The 27069-nt window shown below is 33.3% G+C and overlaps 1 protein-coding gene across 1 annotated transcript; it reads left to right on the top strand.

Annotated features, from left to right (window-relative positions):
* The first annotated feature begins 5052 nt into the window (after nucleotides 1-5052).
* Nucleotides 5053-7884, top strand: LOC107956295 (fumarylacetoacetase). The gene is made up of 6 exons (XM_041097783.1): nucleotides 5053-5299; nucleotides 5525-5553; nucleotides 6027-6091; nucleotides 6325-6417; nucleotides 7041-7167; nucleotides 7608-7884. Exons 1-5 carry the CDS (start codon nucleotides 5053-5055, stop codon nucleotides 7072-7074), a joined length of 468 nt encoding a protein of 155 aa, XP_040953717.1. The 3' UTR covers nucleotides 7075-7167; nucleotides 7608-7884.
* The last annotated feature ends 19185 nt before the right edge of the window (nucleotides 7885-27069 follow it).

The following is a 27069-nucleotide window of genomic DNA, read 5'->3' on the forward strand; positions in this document are numbered from 1 at the left end:
TACCAATAAAATTGTAACACCCCGTACCCGAGTCCGTCGCCGGAGTCGGACACGAGGGGTTTGCAGACTTATATCACTTCTTTGCACAATCCATTTTAAAAATTTTCAGGCAGTTGGCTAACTGCATCACTGTCACCTTAAAAATCATATCTTGAGTTTCATAACTCAAAAATCTCTTTCGTAAATTTTCCCTGAAACTAGACTCATATTCCCATCTACATATTTTTTCTAGAATTTTTTGTCAGGCCAATTAGTACAGTTTATTAGTCAAAGTCTCCCATGTTACAGGGATCGACTACACTGACCTTTGCGCATTACGACTTGGATATCTCCCTCCACAGAGCTTCAATACTGATGCCGTTGGTTTCTATAAAAACTAGACTCAGAGAGGAATCTATACATATATGGAATGACTCCTAATTATCTCTGGTTAATTTATAATTAATTTCCAAAGTCGGAATAGGGAATCCAGAAACCGTTCTGGCCCTGTCTCACGAGAACCTGAATATCTCTTAACATACTGTCCATATGATCGTTTCGTTACTTTCCTATGACAATAGATTCATCAAGGTTCGTTTACATAATTTATTCACTATTTAATTCCATTCCTACTATTTTTAGTGATTTTCTAAATCTACATCACTGCTGCTGTCAGCATCTGCCTTTAAGGTAGACTTTACCTATTTCATAGTTTCCATGATTCAACTAGCCCTTTTAGCATAAATAGCACAAATTATGATAGTGATTAACCATTCCCATGGCCAATCCTTGTTAAGCATATCCACACCTCTCAATAACCATATCCATACCAAATGATTATAACATTATGCTCAAACATATTTAAGCCATTTTCGCATGGCTATCCAAAATTATACAAATCCAAAGGGTCCATGACCCACAACAAAAAGGGTAGTCCTATACATGCCATATCCAGAGTTCAACTAAAAGAGTACCAAAAGGGCTTTGATAGTGTGGATGACTTCGACTTCGATGATCCCGAATCCGATATCTAACGAACAAATCTATAAAACAGAGAGCCAAAGCAACGGGGTAAGCATTTTAAAGCTTAGTAAGTTTCAAGTAATGAAATCGGCTTTGACTAAAGTATTACATTCACATAGCTAAATGAATCACTTTATTAATACACATTCTCATAAACATACTTACTTCACATTTCATCAACATATACACACAAGGTATTAACCTATCTAAAAGCCGAAAGTTCGTTAGTCGATTGAACGAATACTATTTAAAACGAATCGACTTTTCCGATGCACACGCAAACATACCTTATCGTTTGGGTTTTTCGAGCGTATTAATTGAATTTATTACAGCACAACACGCTCACCTTCGAACCCAAGTTTCTTCGGAATTTAGCCGGATATAACCACAAGCACAATTGCCTTCGGGTCTTAACCCGGGTATAGCAACTCGCACAAATGCCTTTGGGTCTTAGCCCGGATATATCAACTCGCACAAATGCCTTCGGGTCTTAGCCCGGATAAAATCACTAGCACAAATGCCTTCGGGTCTTAACCTGGATAAAATCACTAGCATAAATGCCTTCGGGTCTTAACCCGGATAAAATCACTAGCACAAATGCCTTCGGGACTTAGCCCGGATATCATTCAAATGCTCATGCACACATATATCAACAATCATGACACATCCATATTTCATTTTCGTTACTAAGGCTCAAACACATAACATTTATTAAACCTTTCCAATTTCGGCTCAATAGCCACACACAAAGAGCATGATTTCAATTGGCTTTATAACATAGTCTCTATGCACATTCGGCTATCCGTCATAGTATGACTAATCATTTCAATATAATTCAAGTAGGGTCATTACTCGAAGACTTACCTCGGATGTTGTCGAACGACTTCAATGGCTATTCAATTACTTTTTCCTTCCCTTTATCGGATTTAGTTCCCCTTTGCTCTTGAGCTTAAGTTCAACAAATTTTAAAATAGTCATTAATCGACTATTCAAGTATTACTTTCAGAATATAATATATATAGATTCGACTTTCACACACATAGATTACAGTAAGCTTTATAAAAATCAATAAATAATTCATTAGCAAATTTTCATTAATGTTTACAATATAATTACAATTTCCCTATAAGCTGACTTCCTGAGCAACAGTCACTAAAGTTTTTATAACTGGAGCTACGAAACTCCAAATCAATTGCCGTAAATTTTTCTTGACAGAAGACTCATTTATCTATTATCCATAAAATTTTCAAAATTTTTAGTTTAGCCCAACAATACCAGATTTTTCTTAAAGTTCACATTGTTTCACTGTTTGACTAAACTGACTATCCTTCACTACGAATCAAATTTCTCACTGTACAGAATTCAAAATATGTTCTTGTTTATTTCATTTGAAACTAGACTCATTAAGGAGTCTAAGCACATAAATTTTATCTTAGGTACATTTTTGTACAATTTATACTGATTTTATAAAAACAGAACAGGGAATCTAGTAGTTGTTTTGACTCAGCCCCACAATACTTCAAATATCTCAAGATCGGTAACTCTTTTGTTTTTATAGTTTCTTTTGTAAGAAACTAGACTCTTCAAGCTTTAATGACATAATTTACTCAGCTTCTAATTCAACTCCTACAAATTATGGCGATTTTCCAAAATCACCTTACTGCTGCTGTCCCCAGGCAGATTATTACCAAATCAAATGCTAACATTTGCATTTCACCTTAGTAGCTAGCTTAGCAAACCTTAATTTAACATATAATTGTTCATAACACAATTAAAGCATCCTCTCCATTCCATCAATTCAAAACACATACATTGCCCAATAGTATCCAAAATCATATTCGGCCTTAGTACACAACTTGTTAGCCGATTTTTCTCCATTTAGCAACTAATGCACATATGTGCTCATTTGTTAGACTCTACTTCACCTAACTACCATTTTCTTTTTCATCCAAATAACATGAACAACAACCATTTCTTGAACATTTTCTCTTCAACAATTCTTCATAAAACATAAAGACTATAACCCAATCTCATCCTTTAATAACTAAAACCGAATGCTCAAGACACCACACCATTTCAAATTTTGGTCATGGGTTAAGCAAAGAACTTAATGACTAACTAAAAAAAATGCTAAAAATCCAAGAATCATCCTTGAACTTACCTTGATTTAGCTAACCACCATAGTTGAATTTTTCAAAGCTTTTCTCTTCTAGGTACGGCAATGAGGAGCAAGGATGGAGAAACTTTGGTTTCTCCTCCCATTAACTAGTATTTTATTAGCCTTATTCCTTATTTCATTTTGTAACATAAAATTATTAGCATAAAATGTTGACACAAAATAATTATAATATGCTTTAGTCCATAACATGGCCGGCCACCATCTAGAATTTGGCCAATTTGACATGCAAGTACAAGCATTTTTAACATGCATCAATAGGCCACTTTAACATTTGCCTATCACATTTCTAAATTTTCTCACACAAGTCCTATTTAATAAAATTCACTTACAATTAACAAAATTCAAACATGAAATTTTCACACATGCATATATACATATAATAAGCTTCAAATATGGCGGTTAATTATTTTTATGACTCGGTTTTGTGGTCCCGAAACCACTTTCCGACTAGGGTCACATTTTGGGCTGTCACATGTTAGGCGAGGAGTATGCATCTTTGGTGCTCCGAAATGTGATATGCAAGGGGTTCTCCTAAGGTGTGACACTTTTTTTTAGGTGTTTTTTAATTATATTCAATTTTGTTAATATTAGTATATATGATATATTAATTTTAAATAATTTTAAAATATAAGTTGTTTCTAAATTTAATGTTAATATATAAATCACATTTTAAAGGCAAATGACCTTTTTTGGCCCTCAACTTCACAAAATATCATTTTAGCCCTCCATTTAATTTTTTTTCTTTTAGCCCTTAAACTTACATTGTTTGTCAAATAGCCTTGAAATGGATGAAAAAGTTAATGTTTGTTAACTTTGTTGACGTGGCGTCATACACGTGGCAACTAACAATTAATTAATTTTTAAAAAAATTTAAAATATATACATAATTTTTATATCTTTTTAGTAGTTTTTAAATTTTAAAAATTATTATTATATTTTTTTGAAAAAATTTTAAAAATTTTAAAAATTATTAATTATTGGCATGGCATCCATGTGGTAATTCACATGTACGCTACATCACTAAAGTTAACAAAAGTTAACTTTTTCATTCATTTTAGGATAATTTAACAAACTCAAGTTTAAGGGCTAAAAAAGACAAAAAAGTAAATGGATGGGTAAAATAATTTTTTTAGTAAATTTGGAGGGTCAAATAAATCATTATACCTATGTTAAATATTAAAATCTCATACGAGAATCTATACTATATTTAAGGGGTTTATTGAGTTAGTATTACTCTTCAATCGCGTCCCAACTCAATTGAGTAATTACCAAAACTCTTTCCTTTTACAAAGTAATAAACATATATTATTGTCATTTCAATTAATGTGAAATCTAGAAAAATATAATTGATAGGATTCAAACTCAAAACACAATAAATTTTAACATCTTCACCGCTTCAATTAAAGTTTCATTTGATCTTTAAATTAATTTGTATAGATATATTTATTACATAATTCTTTCACCAACATCGTAGATGTTCCATAATTTAATAAATTTTATAAATTAATTAAAATTTTCACCCAAAAATGTATTTAAAAAGAAATAAAATTTATCGACCAGGTATTACCTCGATTAGCATCAACATTGTTGTTAGAATAGGAGGACGTAAGTCCGAGTACATTAAAGCACATTTATCCTCCTATTTAAGGATGAGAAGAAATTATGGATAGTTCTAAATATTATATAAAATTAAAATTAAAATTAATTTTTTTGTCAAAAATACTCAATTCGCCAATAATATTCCATCAAAAGACCGATCGAAAATAGTGTATTTCTTGATAGAATATTTTTCATAAATTTATTTTTTTAAAATACTACTTTTTTTGAGTCAATAATATATCATCCTTAATAAAAGATATGACACTACAAGCATGTTTGGTTGGGGGAATAGGTATGCGTTCCCCTCAATTTTGAAGGCCCACCACCAAACGGGCATTTGGTTGACTGTAATAACATTACAGCCCGATTCAGTTTCGCCCCTATTACCCCCATTGGCTGTAATAGCCATTCCCCCCATTCAGCGCCGATTAGGGATTCCATTCCCGTTTCTTATTTTCTATTCCAGTTTCTGCCCTCATCAACTTCATCTTCTCAGACATTTCCCTTTCATATTGCAAGGTAATTTTTTCCCTTCCATCGATTTATGCTTCTTCTTCTCGTACGTTTGTTTTCTTCTCTTTACGTTTCTTTTCTTTTCTCCATTTTATCAAGAACGAAAAATGCTCGCACTCTTTCCCTGTTTTTCGTTTCTTTTCTTTTCTTTTCAGTAAAATCAATTTCGTTTTTCTTTCTACTCCTAACTCTACAGCAGCCTGACAAGTCGTTACATCACTCTTTTAGCAGCTCGCACTCTTCCCCTGTTTATTTTACAGGTTAGTTTTCCTTTTGCTCAAATTTGCAATATTTTTTTTGTTCTCCTAATTTTGATTATTTTCTTATGATTTCCATTGGGCTTTTCTTTGACTGTTTCTATTGCATGTTCGATTGAACAGATGAAAAGTTTTTCAATGTGGTTCTATACTTGTTTATTCTATTGCATGTTTGACTGGTTCTATTATTTTTCGAATGGCTTGTGATTTCGGCTAGTTGAGTTCTGTTTATTTGCATTTCTTGAAATTTCCTAATGTTAACATGGAGTTCATGTTTTAGGATATCTTTCTGGTTCTGGAGGTAGCATCCAACTTACCTCTTGATTTTCAGTATTTCACTAGTTATTTTAGTGGATGTTTCCCAGTTTGATATGATGTGTTTGTAGTATCGTGAATTTAAGTTATTTTCTTGCTATTGAGTTACGGGTGCTTAAATTTTATAAAATTTTCAAGGTGAACTTGTTTCTTGATTCTAGGTTCAAATTAAACCTTCTGGACAAACTGATTCATGCATGGTTACAAGAAGTAATTTAAAGAACCTGTAAGGGATTCCACTTCACTGCTGCTCTTATTCTTTTGAAAGTCCTGTCAGATGATAGCTGCTTTTTCCCTTATGATGTTATGAAAGAAAGAATCAAATTGTTTCATTATTTGATGTTGGGAGAAAATTTGAGTATTTTTTGAACTTGAAGATGTTGCATCTCTTGTTGTACTTAATATACTGATTTGTTGCTTTTCAAATATGTGTTGATTTTTGTTGAACTCTTCTAACAGATATTGGATAGTGACTCAACAAGTAGCACACCACACAATCAATGGTTGCAACCTGAGGCCAGGCGATCTCCTTAGAACTGGGACCATTAGTGGGTCTGTATGTTTAGTACATTATCTTTCACTTTTGTATCCTTTTTGCTTTGTATGTATGTATCTACCAATCCACACACAAACATGCACAAGTAATGAATGTGTTTATGTGTTAGAAATTTCCTAACTTAATCAATTGCTCCTAGCCTCTGGTGTTCTTTCAATGCACTGAATAAGACAGCCAAATAGGTCTTTGGACATTACACTTGGCCATTCCCTAAGAAAAGCTCATTTAAACCAATTCGCTTAATTATTTATTGCAACTACCTTTAAAGCAAAGTATGAGATGGAAGAGTTGCATTGATTTTTTTTGGAAAACTAAGAGTTGAGTTTTTATTGAATAGAATGGTTATGTTACTGAGAGTTGGGTTATAAAGTGATTCATGTAATCCTTCCTTGAATATTCCAATAGTTTTATGTATTTATGTTAATTGCCTTGGATGAAGTGAAAAATAACTGAGAGTCAGTTTTGGTATAGTGTTGATCATGCTGCTTGTTTGATATATGAGTCACAATATGATGATTATTCGGTCATACTGCGTCTGATGTTTTTTATTCTTCAAGCAATAACTATAAATGAGTCTAGTACTGTTTGCTTAAAGTTTAGCCTCTTATATTTTGGGTAGGAATTTGAATCATTTGGATGTTTGCTGGAACTAACATGGAATGGACAAAAACAATTTCCATTAAATGGGACAACTCAGAAAATTCTTAGAAGATGGAGATGAAGTAATCTTCTCTAGTTGCTGCAAGGTACTTCTTGTGTTCCACATGGTTTTTAAAACTAAATTGCAAACTCATTTATATCCCTATCATGCAATTTATAGATAGGCTCGAGTCTTTGGCCTTGAAGGAATTTTAAACAGGTGAAATGAAACCACAGTGTTTTAGGATATCTTTCTGGTTCTGGGTTATTGGTTGAAGTTTTGGTATTTATGGGGTTTAAAATTATGGAATTCAGAAGCTTAGTATAGTAGGGTTTAGAATCTAAGGTTTGAGCTCGAGGAGAATTTAAATTTGTTTATCTCTAAATCCTTGCTGAAAGTGAAAGTTACTATATAAAACTTGGAGTCATTTGATGTTAAAGTCATGGTCATGTATTGTTTCCCAAAATCTTTTACCTCCAATAGGAGGAATAGAAAAATGTGGAGTAGTATAGAGTGATTGATTTCTGAATTATAAATTGCATATAGGGAGATGGTTACAATGTTGGTTTTGGAACCTGTGCTGGTAAGATTGTCCCACCACGCGATTGAGGAAACTTTTTTACTTTAGAGATAAAAGAAGATCACGTGCCACTCACTCAAGTCGTTGATTTAAGAGAGATCATACTGGAAATTCAGAGAGTTGACGAAATGGCGTGTTTGTTGTATATGTGTTGACTGATCACTCCTACAATGTTAATATAGTTGTAGGACTTGATGGTATGCTGGAACCTGGGTTTGCCCATTAAGTAATAATATTTACTAACTAGCAAAGCCAACTTTTTTATTTATTAATTTTGGAGGAAAACTAAGCACTTAAACACACTAGGGCCTTATACTATAGTTGAAATTGAAGGACCTTTCGATGGCTGGTTGATTCCATACCTCAACGTGACACATAATTTTGCAATGATCAAACCACTTTTACATCCCTTACATTGAAGTCTACCTTTGCACTTGAACCCTTTCCCATTTCATTTATTTGAATCCCACATCCACATATCCAACGCAAATCATACTTCTTTATGGTAACTAAATTTATAGAGTGAAATAATTAGTTGCGCAAATTTTCACCAAATAGTCCAGATTGATGGGTCATGGAATTTATGATTTGGGAACAAAAATCCATTTTCCTTCATATATTTTCTAGGTCAAGTTGCCTAAAGTGTTCCATTAATCCTGAAAAGTGGAAACTAGATCATATAAATTGGAGTTGATTGAGAAGATTAATTAAGATGTAAAAAGAATTGGCAAATTACCAATAAAAGCCCTTGGCGACCAACTCAGTAGGAGTATTGTCTACGATGTGGTAGTTCAACAAAAGTCGGAAGAATTTCAGGTTATTCGAAAAGAAGCTATAAATTTATATCCAGCATTATGTGAAATAAAAGGTTTAACTGTGGATGAGCGCTATCAAGCATTGAGCAAAATTTCAGATCATCCAACGTAAATGTTCATTTTCTTCAGTTTACCGTCTTCTGTTCGATTGGAATGGGTCAGAAGATTTCTTGCTGACCATTAAAAATCGTGGTTCTGTTGATGATATTTTGGGGACTTTTTGTGTTTGTAATATATGGATTATGACATAAAAACTAATGAAGTCATGTAACCTTTTGTTAATATATGAATATTTATGTTTATGCAAAATTTAATTCTTAAGTTATTTATTACTTCTAATATTTTTTAATTGTAGAATAATTAAATTATTTGTTTCATTAATGATATTTTAGTACATTAAATATGTATTACGGTTAGGTTATATATTATTTTTATATTATTATATATTATAATTTTAGTAAATTCATATAAGAATAATAAAATTGTCTTAAATTGTCTTAAATTAGTAAATATACAGTACAAACTAGGCTGACTTTTCTTCTTTTTTTCGTTTTTGGAGAGAACAAACTAGGTTGCCTATTGAATATGCTTTCCCGAGTTTTGTAATAAAAATAATCGATAGTGGTAGCATGTGAACTTTGGAAATTTGGCACTTTCCTAAGCAAAAGACAAATTAGTAGGTAATTATTGAAAACAAAGAAGAGCTATACCGTCACATAGATGAGCTATAAACAATGTGGGTCTGAGTCAACGAATAGACGAGCTATACCCTGACTAAGAGGGTATTCACTTTCAGGATGTGGTCATCACAGATCAATTAATACTTACGACGGGATGTTGGGACTCTGTTGAGGTATTGCTTGGAAAAGAGGAAACATACAGATCAAGTATTCAGTGGACGGGATCCCCATAGAAACACGAGCTCTTTTTTTCTTTATATAAGAACAGGTCCTAATCCATTTCACACTGATAAAATAATACCGGTTAAGTCGTGATGTTTAGATAAAATCTTTCCAGTGGTAAGATTTGAACCAGCTTTTTTTATGCAAGAGTTAGTGTAATTATTGGTATAAAAATGACTTAGTGAATCTAAAAGAGTGACTGGAAATAAAATCTGAAAGAGGGAGGCCGAACAGTGAGATGGAGGTGTAATTGCTTGGTAGGCATAAGATCAGTTTGGTTCAATTTTTCGGTATTTTTGAACTGAAATAAGGTATTTGATATTACTATTTTCTGAACTGAAATTAAATTGGTGGGCATAAGAATTGTACTAAATCTGATCGATTTGGGTTTTGAATTTTCATACTTTTTTGAGTTTTGAGCTTTCAAACTTTATTTAGACAAAAGATTTTTGGATTTAAACTTTTTAACTTTAATCAAATAAAACTATATTTGTTTTATGTTTCTTTGATTCTATTTAACAATTAAATTTTTTTTTCCATTATACATAAAATTTCAATTAATATATTTATCTAAAAAGTATTTTGTAAAATCTATAATTATAAATATTTATTAAAATTCAATTAAACTTTGATTTAATCACTTTTAATCTTCAATTAACATACTCAAATGCTAGATTATTTGTACTTTATAACTATTAATTTGTAATAATAGCAAAAAAAACACTCAACTTGAAAATGTTAATAATGATAACAAAAATTTTAAAAATTTTAACAACAAATAATAATAGAAACAAGAACATAGTATGTATGAAGTAAAAAAGAGATGAACATTTGAATTCTTAGAACCTTTAACAATAATAATAAATAAGCAATGAATTTGTAAGAGACTAACATTGAAATTAGATTTAGGGTTTATTTTTCATTTTTATTTAATTATAAAATATCTAAAATCATAATAAAACTTATATTTAGAATTTAGAAGCAATGAATTTTGTTTTGGGATCTAATGAGTTTATATATTGAGTTTATGTGTTCAAAAATATTATGTTATTTTTTAAAAAATATTTAAATGGTTTTTTGAAGTTTTCGATGTCCAATGAGAAAAATTAAAACCAAACTAAATTAATGTGATTCAATGGTGATATTTAACAAAAACCGAATTGAATTATAAAAAAACTAGAGCAAAATCAAATTAAATTATCGATTCAACTCGATTCGACTCGATTTCTCTATTTAGTAGATTTTTTTTTTCATCCTATTGCTTGGAGAAGAGTAATGGAACGGTGAGGGAGGCTGAGCGATGTGAAATGAACGGGATTGGACAACTAACAACAATGGAGGTGGTGTCGTGGCTTGTGAAGAACAAGAAAAAGAAAAGGAGAATGATGAAACTGCATTGAGGTCAACCAACTTTAGTCAAAATTCTATTTTGGTACTCAACTATAAAAGGTTTTAAATTGGTCACTCAATTTATCAGGTTTATTTTTTTTGTCAGTTTTCGTTATGTGTTGTTATGTCTGTGACAGATTGATGACATGACAGATTTAAAATTAATATAATAACATTTTGAGCCATTTACATGTTTTATCAATTTGGTCATGATTATAAAGGAATTAATCCTCAATATTTATAAATTATCTCAATTTAATCCTAATTCTAATCAAATTTTAAAATTCTCATAAAATTTTAAAATATAAATAAATACATTTATATCTGAAAAAACTTTTTTTTCTCAAAATTAAGGTATGATATAAAAAAATTTAAAACAAAGGATTAACTCTTGTTCAAAGTTTAGTTGAATCTTTAATGTTGTATTTAATTCAACTTCTAAAAATATTTTTGTAAAACCTACATGTATTATCAAAAGTATTATTTAAATAATATAATATAACATATTTATATAAAAATTAATAATCAATAATCCAACCTGGTTGTTGAATTTGAATGTGTGACATTAAATTACGTTGTTGAAGCAACTCATATCAAACAAGCTCAAAATCCATATAATTGAATCACATAAATACATATCAATCATAATCTAATCAATTAGAGTTTAAGCAAACTCTAATACGAGAATAAGATTCAAATCCAAATTCTTTTCATCAAATTTTATCTTGATATCTCAAGACATGGAACCCCATGTCTCAAGATAGGGCATAATTTATTTTTCATATTTTTATTTTGATAAATGGATACTTGGATCAATCTACCAAGAGACCAATATACGTACCAAAATTCTAATCAGGGATAAATGTGCTGCCAACCACATAAAAATATGCTTATACCCTCAGGGAATTTGAGCTGGTGATATGTTCTAGACCCCTAGGATATTAAAGAACTATCACAGTATATACGTACATAGCATTTAATCTCTCACGTACCAAAGTGGATCTACATGCCAAATATACTCGTAACTCTATCCAACAATATTAATAGGGCATATCCATTTATCAATAATCGTAGTGTATGTTTACAATAGAATAACAATAGAATGTCACATATCAAGCATACACATATTCAACTAACATGCTAAATAATCACATATCACATAGTAAGGTATATAAGTACCTTTTGAACATATTCAACATGGATAGTTTTCTATTTTCATTCAATTATTGAGTTAAGAATATATAGATATTTAATGAAAACAAATTATGAAACCACAAACCGAAAGCGATTATTCGTCAATAGCTTTAGATTTTCCTTTGTCCCGTGAAGGTCCTACATAATATTTAGCTACAAAAATTAAATATGAATGCAGAAAACTCTTTAATCATGCAATTCAAACATAGATTATAGCAATATAACTTGCATGTATTTAATTACTTTTTTCCTTCAATACCCTAATATTTGAAATGCCTGTATCTAACGATTTACCTGATCAAATCTAAATCTGACTTCATTAGTATAGTACAAAGACTTCATGTTACCATTATTTACTATTAAACATCAAGGTTTTTATCCCCAATAGTTTGGTCCCAATGTTGGATCTAGTTCATTAAGTGTAGTATATTTTGTCTTTGTATAGTTGTATTTTTCGAACAAATTGAATTAATAAAATATCAATTGCTTACTTTAATATTTCTTGTATTATGTTGTCAGATTGTAATACAGAAAGACAACTTGTATTAGTTGATAAACCTAAACATGCCCTTAGCCTAATTAGAAACGAGCAAACTAATTGAACGACTAACATGACATCAACCAAGTTCAATTTGGGAGATGCTTTGTCTTAGGCATTGTAGTGGATGGCTCCCAGGGGATAAAGATATAGATGTGAATGACTAGATTGACAATACATTAGAAAAAAACTCAAGTAGAATAGATCCTAAATATTTTTATGAATTTATTCACTTGTGACGTTCATAGTGTGGCATACCTTAGTCTTGAGTGGATGATGGATTATGTACGCATGACTCGTATACTTTGATTTAAGTAAAAGTCTGAGTTCAAATAGATAAGGAACTAAAAGTTGGTAGATATGGTATACAACTTCTAAAGTATGTAGTATCATTTGCAATAGAGAATTTATAGTCCAACTAAAGGGTAAATGATATCCTTTTATCGGCATTACATGATAGGGGGAAAGTAAACATGGTCACGAGTTGTTTGTCTTTGTGATAAATGAATTGATTACAATTTAATAGTAATTGACTTTTCATGAAGAAAGATGCAATGATTAAAATAGGATTATATTGGAAGAACAAATTTACGCAAGGAGATTAATGATATCTTATGAGGGTAACACACTTATGACAAGGTCATTGGATGAGTATTGTTGACACTATTTTTTTGTGAAAACGGGGTCGACTTGGATTTTAAAAATGAAAATGAAAACGGGAGTCGCCACCAATCCTTTTTGATGAGGTGTGATCGGGTCACCTTGAAAAGTGGTTGTTTTTAATAAACGATTTGATTTTATTAAAACAATGATTTTGGTCTACGAAATTCAGAAAAGCAGGTTCGGGAGTCGGTTACGCACGAGGAAGGATTAGCACCCTCGTAACGCCCAAAATTGGTACCTAGTTGATTAATTAATGTCTTAATGTCGAAGATTGAGAACTTTGAAGAGTTTTTTAAAAATCTAATCCTAGTAAAAAACTCGAATAACATGGATTGAAATTTAAGATTCTCTTGTTCTGAAGAAATATCAAATCCAGCACATTAGGACACGATACTTTAAACCATCGAACCCAGGATCACCTTATGGTTTCAAAAACTCATACTTTGAAGTTTTAAGAGGATGCTTGGCTATTTGGTCAAACGAGAAATTTAAACCCAACACGTTACGGCACGCTTTCTCGGATTTCCAAATGCAAAATATTACCTTTATTATTTTTTAGAGAAATCCTTATATCGAGAAAACAACATCTCATATCCAATGCGTTAGGACACAACGTATCAAACTCTCGATACGAGAATACATGCCGAAAAAATTACTTATTTGAAAGACATTCGATTATCTCTATTTTAGAAAAGACCATATTTCGTAAGTTAGAACACGATCTTTTATTAATTCATGAGATCGTTTTAAAAGCTTATGTTTAATAAGATTCGTGTATTTAGATTTATCACGAAAATCGAAACCCTGTAAGTTAGGGTACAACCTTCTCGAATCTAAACATGAAATTTTGCTTATTCAAACGTCATAGTTTAAAAGGATATTTTGCTATTTAAGTTAAACGATAAAATTGAAACCCCGTAAGTTAGGGTACAATTTCTCAAATTTCCAAAACGCGAAATATTGCCTTATTTTAAAACTTTTCCACTTTTTGAATAATAGCAAACACAATACTTAAACAATGTGCATTTGTTTTATTTGTAATAAGAAAGGAAGGTTTATTATGGATATATACAAATCGAACGCAACTTTTGAAGTGATAAAATAAAGTGAAATGATAATATAGAACATGAAATGACAATTCATGAATAAAATATCACGTTAATAAATGGCAATAATGTGAAAACAAATAAACAAATTACACATACATAATGATAACAATTATACCACATGCATCACTTTAACATACCACTATTAATTATCCGAGTAAACGAAACGAAATAATAGAGAATAATTTTACTTAGCTAATAGTATAAAACAAGTAATTTATGATATAAATTCAAAATATTTCAAGCAAACAAAATACGAAACTTTAAATGAGAAATACTAAAGTAGTTTAAAATAAATAAATAAAATAAACCACAAAACAGTGTTCTTTTTCTTTATTAAAAATAATATATATATATAAAATTAAAGGACAATGTACATAAGGCAGTTTAAAACAAATAATGTAATAAAAAATTTAAGTAAACTTTAGGTAAAACATTTAAAATAAATGATATATGTAAAACTTAAAATAAATAATAATAAAAGAAGAGCTCTTAAAAAAACAAATAAATTAATTAATTTTAAAAAAAATAAAGAATAATAAATTAATTAAATGGAATAAGGACAGAATTGAAATCAGACCCAAAATTTAGGGTTTAAATCGTAAATAAATAAAAGTGGAGGGACTACAACAAAATGGCTGAAGGAGCAAGGGACTTCTAGGGAAATATTCCTAGTCCTAAAACGCAGTGCTTCAGCCAGGACTAAAATGAAATTAGCATAAAATTTATGGGCCAATGTGAAAGAAACAAAAGGGTCAGATTGCACTGAACTATAAAAGAGGAGGGGCTGAACGCGCAAATAGCCCTTCCAGGCGCAACACCCGGATCCTGACCTCATTCGGGTCGGGTCTCGGATCGGCACTTGGGTTTTATTCCAAACGGTTCCGTTTTGGCCATGGATGCTAAGGTCCAAAACAACGCCGTTTTAAATCTTATATAAATTTAAAAAAAACAAAAAAACATTTCTCCCCTTTCGTTTTTTAGAAAAAAAATCAGAGACCCCTTTGGTCTCTCTCCCTCTCAGCCTTCCCATGTCCTCCGACGATCGGGCTTCTCACCGCCATTCATCCGTCCGCCGCACCGCCACTAAACCGACGGCCGACGAAGCACGACGAAGGGCTTTTAAAGCCCAGTTTCCTGGCGATTTAAAAAGTTGGATCTTTGAACCCCCATGAGTACCGAGATAGAGGCTTATAATCCCCATTTTTGGATATGGGCCAACGACGGAGAAACACCCACCGACGGCGCGGTCGCGAGGTATCTCCGGTAAGCCCTTTTTTATTATTTTTTGTTTTAAAAAAACAATAATGAAAATAAAGATAAAAGAAATAGACCGATTGAAATAGAAAACAAGAAATCGATTTGAATATACTTTGTTTTTATTTTCTCCAATATTCGTAAAAAGAAAGAACAAGTTACAGTAATGATCTTTGGCTTTTATAGCTGATTACAACTGTTAATCTCTATTTTATTTTGTCGTCTTACTATTTGGCTGTTTGCTGTTGCGTGTTTTTGCTGTTTTGTAGGTGTCAGAAGCTGACGGTGGTGGCAGACGCATGAAGGAGGTGGCGTGCGGTCCCAGCAAGGCTTGGGGAGGAGCGGCGCAAAGAGGCTTGGTTGGGGCTAGGGTTTCTGCTGCTAGTTTAGGTTACGGGCTAGTTATTTGGGCTTAAGCTTTTTTTACTATTGGGCTCTTCTGATTGGGTCTGTTTTTGGGTTAGCAATTAGAATGGATTTGGTTTATTTTTTGTGTTTGGGTTTAATTTGGGCCTCAGGCAAAATTTAGGCTTTTACAGCTGCCCCTCTTTGCTCGTTATCAAGTAACGAGAACAGAGCAGTGACTAAGAAAGACCAATTTTGCCCGGTCTCATTGACTCTTGACTTATTCTGCTCCAATCCACTGTGTCTTGCTGCTTCAATCCACTCCACTGCACTTCAGAGAGATACGGCTTCAATCTACTCTGCTGCAACTCCATGGGGATAAGATTTGTGGTTTTAGTTTGCTCCACTGCAACTTCAGGGAGATAAAACTTGTATCTTCAACCTGCTCTACTGCAACTTCAGGGAGATAAGGTTTGATATGATAATATCTAATTCGACCTACTGTAACTTCGGCGGTATATGATTCATCATTTTAATCCGCTCCACTGCAACTTCAGGGAGATAGGATTAATTGCTTCAACTACAACTTTAAGGGAATAAGATCTGATGCGATTTGCTCTACTGCAACTTCAGAGAGATAAGATCCATCATTTTAATCCGCTCCACTGCAACTTCAGGGAGATATGATTGGTTTCTTCTGTCTGCTCCACTGCAACTTCAGGGAGATAAGACTGGATGCAATTTGCTCTACTGCAACTTTAAAGAGATAAGGTCTGTGGTTTTCTTCCGCTCCACTACAACTTCAGGGAGATAGGATTGGCTTCTTCTGTCTGCTCCACTGCAACTTCAGGGAGATAAGACTGGATGCGATCTGCTCTACTGCAACTTCAGAGAGATAAGATCTGTGGTTTTAATCCACTCTACTGCAACTTCAGGTAGATAGGATTGACTTCTTCTGTTTGCTCCACTGTAACTTCAGGGAGATAAGACTGGATGCGATTTGCTCTACTGCAACTTCAGAGAGATAAGGTCTGTGGTTTTAATCCGCTCCACTGCAACTTCAGGGAGATAGGATTGGTTTCTTCTGTCTGCTCCACTGCAACTTTAGGGAGATAAGACTGGATGCAATCTGCTCTACTGCAACTTCAAAGAGATAAGATTTGTGGTTTTAATCCGGTCTACTGCAACTTCAGGGAGATAAGACTGGATGCGATTTGCTCTACTGTAACTTCAGAGAGATAAGATCTGTGGTTTTAATCCACTCCACTGCAATTTGATGGAGATAAGATTGACTTTTGTCTAATTAACTACAATGTCGGGGAAGCACAATTCGCTGTTGTAGTTTCAATCTGTCCCATTACACCGCTAGGGAAGTAAGATTCACCGTTGCAGCTTCAATCTTTTTAATTGCAACGTCGAGGAACAAGATTTGCCGTTGTAGCTTCAATCTGTTCCACTGCACCACCAGGGAAGTAAGATTTTCCGTTGTGGCTTCAATCTTTTAAATTGCAATGTTGGGGAAGCAAGATTCACCGTCGTAGCTCCAATCTGCTCCACTGTACCGCCAGGGGAGTAAGATTCGCCGTTGTGGCTTTAATATTTTAAATTGTAATGTCGGGGAAACAAGATTCGCCGTCGTAGCTTCAATCTGATCCACTATACTGCCAAGGAAGTAAGATTCATTGTTACGGCTTCAATCTTTTAAATTGCAATATCGTGGAAGCAAGATTCACCGTCGTAGCTTCAATCTGCTCCACTGCACTGCCAGAGAAGTAAGATTTGCCGTTACGGCTTCAATCTTTTAAATTGCAATGTCGGGGAAGCAAGATTCACCATTGTAGCTTCAATCTGCTCCACTGCACCGCCAAGGAAGTAAGATTTACCGTTGCGACTTCAATCTTTTTGATTGCAATGTCGGGGAATAAGATTCACTGTTGTAGCTTTAATCTGTTCCACTAAGTAAGATTCATCGTTGCGGCTTCAATCTTTTAAATTGTAATATCGGGGAAGCAAGACTCACCGTCGTAGCTCCAATCTGCTCCACTGCACCGCCAGGGGAGTAAGATTCGCCGTTGCGGCTTTAATATTTTAAATTGTAATGTCGGGGAAACAAGATTCACCGTCGTAGCTTCAATCTGATCCACTATACTGCCAAGGAAGTAAGATTCATTGTTACGGCTTCAATCTTTTAAATTGCAATGCCGTGGAAGTAAGATTCACCGTCGTAGCTTCAATCTGTTCCACTGCACTACCAGAGAAGTAAGATTTGCCGTTACAGCTTCAATCTTTTAAATTGCAATGTCGGGGAAGCAAGATTCACCGTTGTAGCTTCAATCTGCTCCACTGCACCGCCAAGGAAGTAAGATTTACCATTGCGACTTCAATCTTTTTGATTGCAATGTCGGGGAATAAGATTCACCGTTGTAGCTTTAATCTGTTCCACTAAGTAAGATTCACCGTTGCGGCTTCAATCTTTTAAATTGCAATGTCGGGGAAGCAAGATTTACCGTCATAGCTTCAATCTGCTCCACTGCACCGCCAGGGAAGTAAGATTTGCCGTTGCAGCTTTAATATTTTAAATTGCAATACCGGGGAAACAAGATTCACTATCGTAGCTTCAATCTATTCCACTGCACCGCCAGGGAAGTAAGATTCGTCGTTGCGGCTTCAATATTTTAAATTACAACCTCAAGGGTATGAGTAATTTCATTGATCTGTTCTCTAGGGAACATGACTTGCAAAATCCATTTCATGGACCTATTTATGCCTAGTGTTTAGGATGTCATGATTAGAATGAATCAAATACTCCTAACTAGATGTGTATGTATGATATTTGTAGAATGTCATGAGAATGATCCCTTTTTAATGCTTAGGTTGTCATTCCTCATTGTTCATCAAGGTTCTATCATTGATGCCTTCTTGTTCAGCTGGTATCTTTAACAAAAAAACCAAAGAAATAGTCACAATTTAGACTATTCTTTCTTCAATGCTTCTAACCCTTAAGTTGGCTAGTTCTAAACAATAGCCCTGTTTCAGGTCCTCGTATTATTTAGAAACTTCCAAAGTAATATGCAAAACTTCTTTTGCTTGAATATTATCAATTCAGTAATAGTTATTTCAATGAAAAACACTTGAAAAAGATTATCAAAATGGACAAGATGAAATTTTGTTGAGAACAAGCTCGAAATGAATGAATCAATCAAGATAGCAAATTTTTCTAGAATGAATCAATCACCTTGGCCTCTCCTTTTTCTTTTTTCGTTCTTTTTTTAAGTGAAGTATTTATTGCTTGAATCAAAATTCTCAAGATTAGGCAGGTTATTACCGTCCATCTTGGTCAATATCGATGCTTTTCCAAATAAGGTCTTCCACATAAGGTCCTTTCCAGTTTGGCATCCATTTTCTTCTGAAGTCATTTTGTATGGGAATGATCTTCTTCGATATCAGGTCCCCCCTCATGAAATTCTCTAGGGCGAACCTTTTTTGGTGAGAACGCATAATTCGCTTTTGGTACGTTTGACCATGACGGATAACTTTCAACCTTTTCTTATCAATCAAATTTAACTGATCATATTGGGCCTGGATCTATTCCGCTTCATCCAACTTTAGCTCTGACAAGTCTCGAAGGGTAGGAATATCAACTTTGATGGGTAAAACTGTTCCTATTCCATAGGCCAATCAGAAATTAGTTGCCCGGTAGAGGTTTTTTTATGCTTTTGTTTTTTTATTATTTATTATTATTTATTATTTTTTTGTTTTTTTTGCCTCCACTGAATCGTTCATTTTGGGGTGACATGGTGTTAATCTTGAACAGACTACAAACTTCTGATATCATGTCATTGTTCAAATTTGGTGTATTGTTAGATATATTTCTTTTTGGCATCTCATACCGACATATGATTTCTTTTTTCAAGAATTTACTGACCGTCATCTTTGTGACATCGACATATGAAGCAGCTTCTGTCCAATTAGTGAGATAATCGACGACCATAAAGATGAATTGATGATCGCTAAAACCTTAGGCGAGATTGGCTTAATGACATCCGTACCCCACATAGAGAAAGGTCATGACTTCCATCCATTCTTTGTAAGGTAGGATCTTGTTCTACCATCATTAACAAATCTGGGGATAAGCTACAGTCTCAGTTATCTTCAAAGTCCTGAGGCTCATCTAGACACATATCTTGCTCAAAAGGATATTTTGAGTCAATAGCAGTGTCACTCGTGTGTTTGATATCTGGAGACCTATTGTAGGGATGAAAGCAGATCCAAAGAATAAAAGAATCTAAGAATATTTATCTGTATAGTATGATTATGAATAAAATGGGAACAATAAAGGAATATTTGCTCGAAGTGAGAAACAAAGATGCATTTTATTGAAATAAAGATATTGAACATAAGTCTATCTCACAAAAGGATTCTTATTGCTCCTAGGCTTAAAACAATAAGCATGTTTTGGACATTACTTTGAATTAGGTCTAAAAAAATACAAGGATCTCTTCTGTAGTCCCATTGTTCAAAACACTCCCAAGTGTGTTAAGGGCAGATGCCTCATAAAATATCTTCCCCAGCTCTCTTTTCGGATACGGCGTTAACATTCAAATTTTCCAACATTTCTTCCGGGCCTTTGACTTCTTCAAAGAATTCCAACTCTTTATTATCCATTAAACTTTGCACCAAGGCTTTGAATTCAGTGCACTCTTGGATTTCATGGCCTTCTTTAGCGTGGAACTCACAGTAGCTCCTCATCCTTTTTGGTCTCTTCTCCAAATTCTGAATGGTTTCCCACGTCTATCATTTGGTTTTGGTTTTCTTCCCTCCATTCTCAATTATCGCATTTACCCCTGGTTCTGGATGACTGGGTAACGAATTTCTTGTCGCATTAGGTCCAGATGGATCGTCAAATTTCACGATGCCCATATTAATGAACCTTTCGACTAACTTTTTAAATGTAGTGCAATTTTCAATCGAGTGCCTCATAGTTCCTGCGTGATACTCGCATTGGGCATTCGCGTCGTACCATTTGGGGTATGGAGGTTGCATGGGTTTTGAGTAGAACGGAGCTACTACATGCGCATCAAACAGTTTCTAATATAACTCCTTATACTTCACCGGGATAGGTGTGAACTAGAGTCTTTCTGTGTTTGGCCTCGAGTTGGATTCTTGCTTCGAGGGCCTTGATAGCTAGCTGTTACCGTCCTTAGCTGGACTACAGTGACTGATTTTGAATACCCTTTATTATCCAAGCTCAGGTTACTCATTTCATTTTCTTTGAGCTTTAGGGTTGATCTTTTGACACCTTCCCCGGCATCTATCTTCCCACTTCTTATGGCATTTTCAATCATCTCGCCAGACATTACCATATCTGAGAAGCTCATAGTAGCGCTTCCCAACATGTGGTTAATGAATGGGGCTTTCAGAGTGTTGATGAAAAGCATTGTGGTTTCTTTCTCCAGAAGAGGTGGCTGGACTTGTGTCGCTACCTCCCTCTATCTTTGGGCATATTGCCTAAAGCTCTCACTTTGCTTCTTTTCCATGTTCTGCAATGTGATTCTATCAGGTGTCATGTCTGTTACATGGTTGTACTACTTTATGAAAGCCTGCGCCGAGTCCTTCCATGAGTGAATATTGGCACAGCTTAACTGGTTGTACCATTTGGCAGCCGAACCGATCAGACTGTCTTGAAAGCAGTGAATTAGCAGGTGATCGTTACGTACCCTGTCATTCTTCGGCAGAACATTGTGATGTGAGCTCCAGGACAACTAGTCCCATTATATTTTTCAAATTCTAAAGTCTTGAATTTTGGCGAGAGTACTAGATCTGGGACCAAACTTAGATACTTAGCATCGATCCTACCACGGTAATCAACATTCTCTATTGCTTTAAACTTTTCCTCTAGCCACCTACACCGATCCTCAAGCTACTTCAGTAGATCCACTCTTACTTCCGCCGCGTCGTCAAGATCAGGAACAACAGGGTTGGTTGGATTATCTCCCGGATTAGAACCCGAGCCTATTTGAAAGTTCATTCGTGTCGAGGCACCAGCTTGATATTGAGGTCTGATAGTGACAGGTATTCTTTGCGGGCACATTTCTAGTTGCACTAGGATACTCGTCGGGGTGAAAATTGGAGGATAAGCAGGGCCCTCATGATCAACCCCAGAATCAACTATAGGGCTTTTTCCTTTATCATTCCCTCCAGCCAATAACTGCTCTAATTGGTTCATCATAGTTCTTTGGGATTCTAGCATGTCTTGTTGGATTTTATAAAGTCGTTCCTGCATCTGATCTTGCATCTCTTTTTGCAATTGGTCCAATCTTTCTAACCTCTGATTCATTTCTTTTGTTTTGCGGCGCGTACCGTAATGATATTTGGTTGGTGGATTCTTGTTGGTTTCCAGATTAACTGAAATAATCTCGTTTAATTAGGGTTTTTTCATGAAATTTAATGCAAATGATGCAATGAAATGTAATGCAGATGAATGGAATGAATGCAAAAAGAGACGTTGATTCTTGGTTCAATTATATTAGAATAATTTTACTAGGAAACAAATCTCTTTACATAAAGCGGATATATATACAGCTCTACTCTCATATGCAGAGACATTCGATCCTTTTCTTCATTCGAGCGTTAAGATAAATTTCACGAACTCTTCAAAAGGGACGTCTCTTTTATTTTCTTTTTGCTTGATCCGGGCCGCGGCTTATTGCTCACTTATCCTCGTGATGCTTGTTGGCTTTTCTTTAAGAAAGTTAAGTGGCTCTTAAATAATCCTTGTCATCTTGAATCCTCGGAAAACAAAGCAAAGCCGTGTAGTCCTCCATTAAACTATCATCCTTCTCTTATCACATTTTCTTAGACCATATTCAGACAACCGTATTGTCATCCACTTTATCAAGAAGCCCATTTTCTTATGACAAGCTCTCTATTTAGCAACTGAACGTGAATCAAGACCTCTTTTTTATGATAAAAATGTAAAGCAATCATAACCAAAACAAAAGAAAACATGTTAGTACAAAGCAAAAGCAAGAAAGAATAAAAAGAACACCTATTCAGGTGACCACTAGGGGTTTGAAGTAGTTCTACCTAAGGTAGGCTCTTAGGTTCACTACATGCAGTTCGGCTCTAAAGCAAAGGTACCCGAACCAGCAGATTACTCGATCCTCATCCATTATAGGCTCATATGGATCGAATTCAGTTCAGGGGAAGACACTTCCCTATGGTTGTACGGAGATGAAAATCTCACGAAGACATAGGTACGAATGTATCTCGAAAGTGATCCACTACCCTGCACGGAGGTGAAAACCTCACGAAGGACTAGTTTCTCACTCCCACTTAAAAGGGTGTGACCCATGGTCATGCAATGCAACAGGCTTGAACCAAAAAAGTAAACATATTAAGACCACAAAAACGGCAGACGAAATGTAATGAAAGGATCGTACATTTAAACCAAATTTTCAATTTTGGACAAAAAGACAAAAATTAATCAACTCGTGGCTTAACTCTCTTATTTTCATCCCTAGCGGAGTCGCCAAGCTGTTGACACCATTTTTTTCTGAAAATGGGGTCGACTTGGATTTTAAAAATGAAAACTAAAACGGGAGTCGCCACCAGTCCTTTTTGATGAGGTGTGATCGGGTCACCTTGAAAAGTGGTTGTTTTTAATAAATGATTTGATTTTATTAAAACAACGATTTTGGTCTACGAAATTCAAAAAAGCAGGTTCGGAATTCGGTTACGCACGAGGAAGGATTAGCACCCTCGTAACGCCCAAAATTGGTACCTAGTTGATTAATTAATGTCTTAACGTCGAAGATTGAGAACTCTGAAGAGTTTTTTAAAAATACGATCCTAGTAAAAAACTCAAATAACATAGATTGAAATTTAAGATTCACTTGTTCTGAAGAAATATCACATCCAGCACGTTAGGACACGATACTTTAAACCATCGAACCCAAGATCACCTTATGGTTTCAAAAACCTATACTTTGAAGTTTTAAGAGGATGCTTGGCTATTTGGTCAAATGAGAAATTGAAACCCAACATGTTAGCGCACGCTTTCTCAGATTTCCAAATGCAAAATATTGTCTTTATCTTTTTTTAGAGAAATCCTCATATCGAGAAAACAACATGTCATATCCAATGCGTTAGGACACAACGTATCAAACTCCCGATAAGAAAATTTCTTATTTGAAAGACATTTGATTATCTTGATTTTAGAAAAGACCATATTCTGTAAGTTAGAACACGATCTTTTATTAATTCACGAGATCGTTTTAAAAACTTATGTTTAAAAAGATTCGTGTATTTAGATTTATAGCGAAAATCGAAACCCCGTAAGTTAGGGTACGACTTTCTCGAATCTAAACACGAAATTTTGCTTATTCAAATGTCATAATTTAAAAGGATATTTTGCTATTTAAGTTAAACAAGAAAATTGAAACCCCGTAAGTTAGGGTACAATTTCTCGAATTTCCAAAACGCGAACTATTGCCTTATTTTAAAACTTTTCCACTTTTTGAATAATAGCAAACACAATACTTAAACAATGTGCATTTGTTTTATTTGTAATAAAAAAGGAAGGTTTATTATGGATATATACAAATCGAACGCAAGTTTTGAAGTGATAAAATAAAGTGAAATGATAATATAGAACATGAAATGACAATTCACGAATAAAATATCACGTTAATAAATGGCAATAATGTGAAAACAAATAAACAAATTACACATACATAATGATAACAATTATACCACATGCATCACTTTAACATACCACTATTAATGATTCGAGTAAACGAAACGAAATAATAAAGAACAATTTTACGTAGCTAATAGTATAAAACAAGTAATTTATGAGATCAATTCGAAATATCTCAAGCAAACAAAATATGAAACTTTAAATGAGAAATACTAAAGTAGTTTAAAATAAATAAATAAAATAAACCACAAAACAGTGTTCTTTTTCCTTATTAAAAATAATATATATAAAAAAAATTAAAGGACAATGTACATAAGGTAGTTTAAAACAAATAATGTAATAAAAAATCTAAGTAAACATTAGGTGAAACATTTAAAATAAATAATATATGTAAAACTTAAAATAAATAATAATAAAAGAAGAGCTCTTAAAAAAACAAATAAATTAATTAATTTTTTAAAAAATAAAGAATAATAAATTAATTAAATGGAATAAGGACGGAATTGAAATTGGACCCAAAATTTGGGGTTTAAATCGCAAATAAATAAAAGAGGCTTGGCTGGGGCTAGGGTTTCTGCTGCTAGTTTAGGTTACGGGCTAGTTATTTGGGCTTAGGGTTTTTTTACTATTGGGTTGTTCTGATTGAGTCTGTTTTTGGGTTTGTAATTTGGAATAGATTTGGTTTATTTTTTGTGTTTGGGTTTAATTTGGGCCTCAGGCAAAATTTGGGCTTTTACAAGCACTTATTAAGTTTATAATTAATAGGTGAAAAGCTTAAACTTAATTGTAAATTATTTGAGCCCTAATTATATAAGTTCAATCGGTTCTTCTGCTAGCTCGTTGAAACCATAAATGAATTGCGTGTAAAACCAAATGAACATAAATGAGTGGAAATGATAAAGTTAAAGACATGAGTTGCATTCACAAATGAATGTGTTTTCTCACTAAGTACAAAAATGACTTGAGAATTAATTTAAGGTTTTTGAATTATTATTTAAATTAATTATAATTAAATAATTGAAGTTCGAAAATAAAACTAAATTAATTAGTTATTATGAATATATTAAATAAGGAGATTAAATATATTTCTTTATAAATTCTTTTAAGGTAAAGTTGTCATGACCTTAACGGAATTAGAATTAGATTAAGAAAATTATTTAACTGGGAAATTAATTTAGTTAATTAATTAATATTTATTTTAGAAAATATAAAATAAATATTAGATTGAATTATATTATAAAATGTTGGGTCAAAAGTCTAGAGAGCACATATAAATGGACAATATACATGAGAGGCCCAAAACCATCATAATATATGAGAGGGGAGCCAACCCTATTATTATTAACTAGGGTGTGTTGCCCACCCCTACTCTACTTAGCATAAGAATGTGTTTTGTATTTAAATAATATTATTTTTCAAGGACTTATTCAACCAGAATTTTTCTATCTCTCCCTATAAATAGATGACATTGGTTGAACTAAAAAAAAACTTCTTGATTATTGAATTATCGTTATTCTTCCAGAAAATAGTGGTAATTTATTTACTTAAGAATAAGTTATATTTTCTAGGAATTACTATCTTTACCAGTTTCTATTTAAAAAATTACTTTCATACTAAAAGTAATAATATCATTTCTTGTTTTGTGTTTCGTTTGTGTTACTCGAGCCCACACGGGATGCAATTTGTGGTATGAGGATAGTAGAGAAGGTCATTCGGTCGAAAGCCAGATCGACTCGAATCTGTCTCACACAAAGCACTAGTATTTTTTAGTAAAAGTTTATTGTTATAAATATATCTAGGTGGCTTGGTTTTAAAAATTTATAATTTTTCGTTGTAACTGTAAAATCGTTTTCTTAATCAAAATTTTCAAACAATTGGTATCAGAGTCGAGTTGTGCTATGTTTGTAGTAGAAGCTAGTATTAGATTTTCTCTTCTTTATGTTCGGTTAATTTTCATAAGATGTGACATTCTTTTAATTATTTGCATTTGTTGGATTATGTATGTGAATGAATGTATTTAATTATTTTATTATAATATGATAATGTAATTTTGCCAAAGTTTTGATTCTTATAAATTAAATTGGGTGTAATTTTAGTATTTAATAATTTTTGGGATATATAATTTGTAACACCCCTAATCCATTTTCATTGTCAGATTTGGGTTACAGGATATTACGACAATTAACAAATCTGATAATATCTCAAAACATTTCAATAATCAATTTAAATATCAATAATCAATATCCAATCATTATTCATCGCATATATGCGAAAACAAATTTTAAATCGGGCCCACATAACCTAACAATCAAGTCGAAAACAAATAGGGACTAATCTAAAACAAAATTGAAAAATGTGAAAAAAATATAAATTGGGGTCACACAGCCATATGGCCAGTACGTGTGAGAAGGTTGAGGCGGTGTGGTGCTACGCCACACTCTTGTGTCCTCAAAACGTGTACAACTCGATGTGATGAACTATAGGGTCATACAACCATGTCGTCAGGTTATGTAACAAA

This window comes from Gossypium hirsutum, chromosome D07, assembly GCF_007990345.1.
Source record: "Gossypium hirsutum isolate 1008001.06 chromosome D07, Gossypium_hirsutum_v2.1, whole genome shotgun sequence".
In the NCBI taxonomy this organism is placed as follows: domain Eukaryota; kingdom Viridiplantae; phylum Streptophyta; class Magnoliopsida; order Malvales; family Malvaceae; genus Gossypium; species Gossypium hirsutum.

What these genes read in the sequence shown, in the direction of transcription:
- LOC107956295 (XM_041097783.1), top strand. Translation starts at nt 5,053, where the DNA reads ATGTTTGGTTGGGGGAATAGGTATGCGTTCCCCTCAATTTTGAAGGCC. An exon ending in TTTCCCTTTCATATTGCAAG is followed by an intron (nt 5,300 to 5,524) that starts GTAATTTTTTCC and finishes CTCTTTTAGCAG; the next exon opens with CTCGCACTCTTCCCCTGTTT. An exon ending in AGAAGTAATTTAAAGAACCT is followed by an intron (nt 6,092 to 6,324) that starts GTAAGGGATTCC and finishes CTCTTCTAACAG; the next exon opens with ATATTGGATAGTGACTCAAC.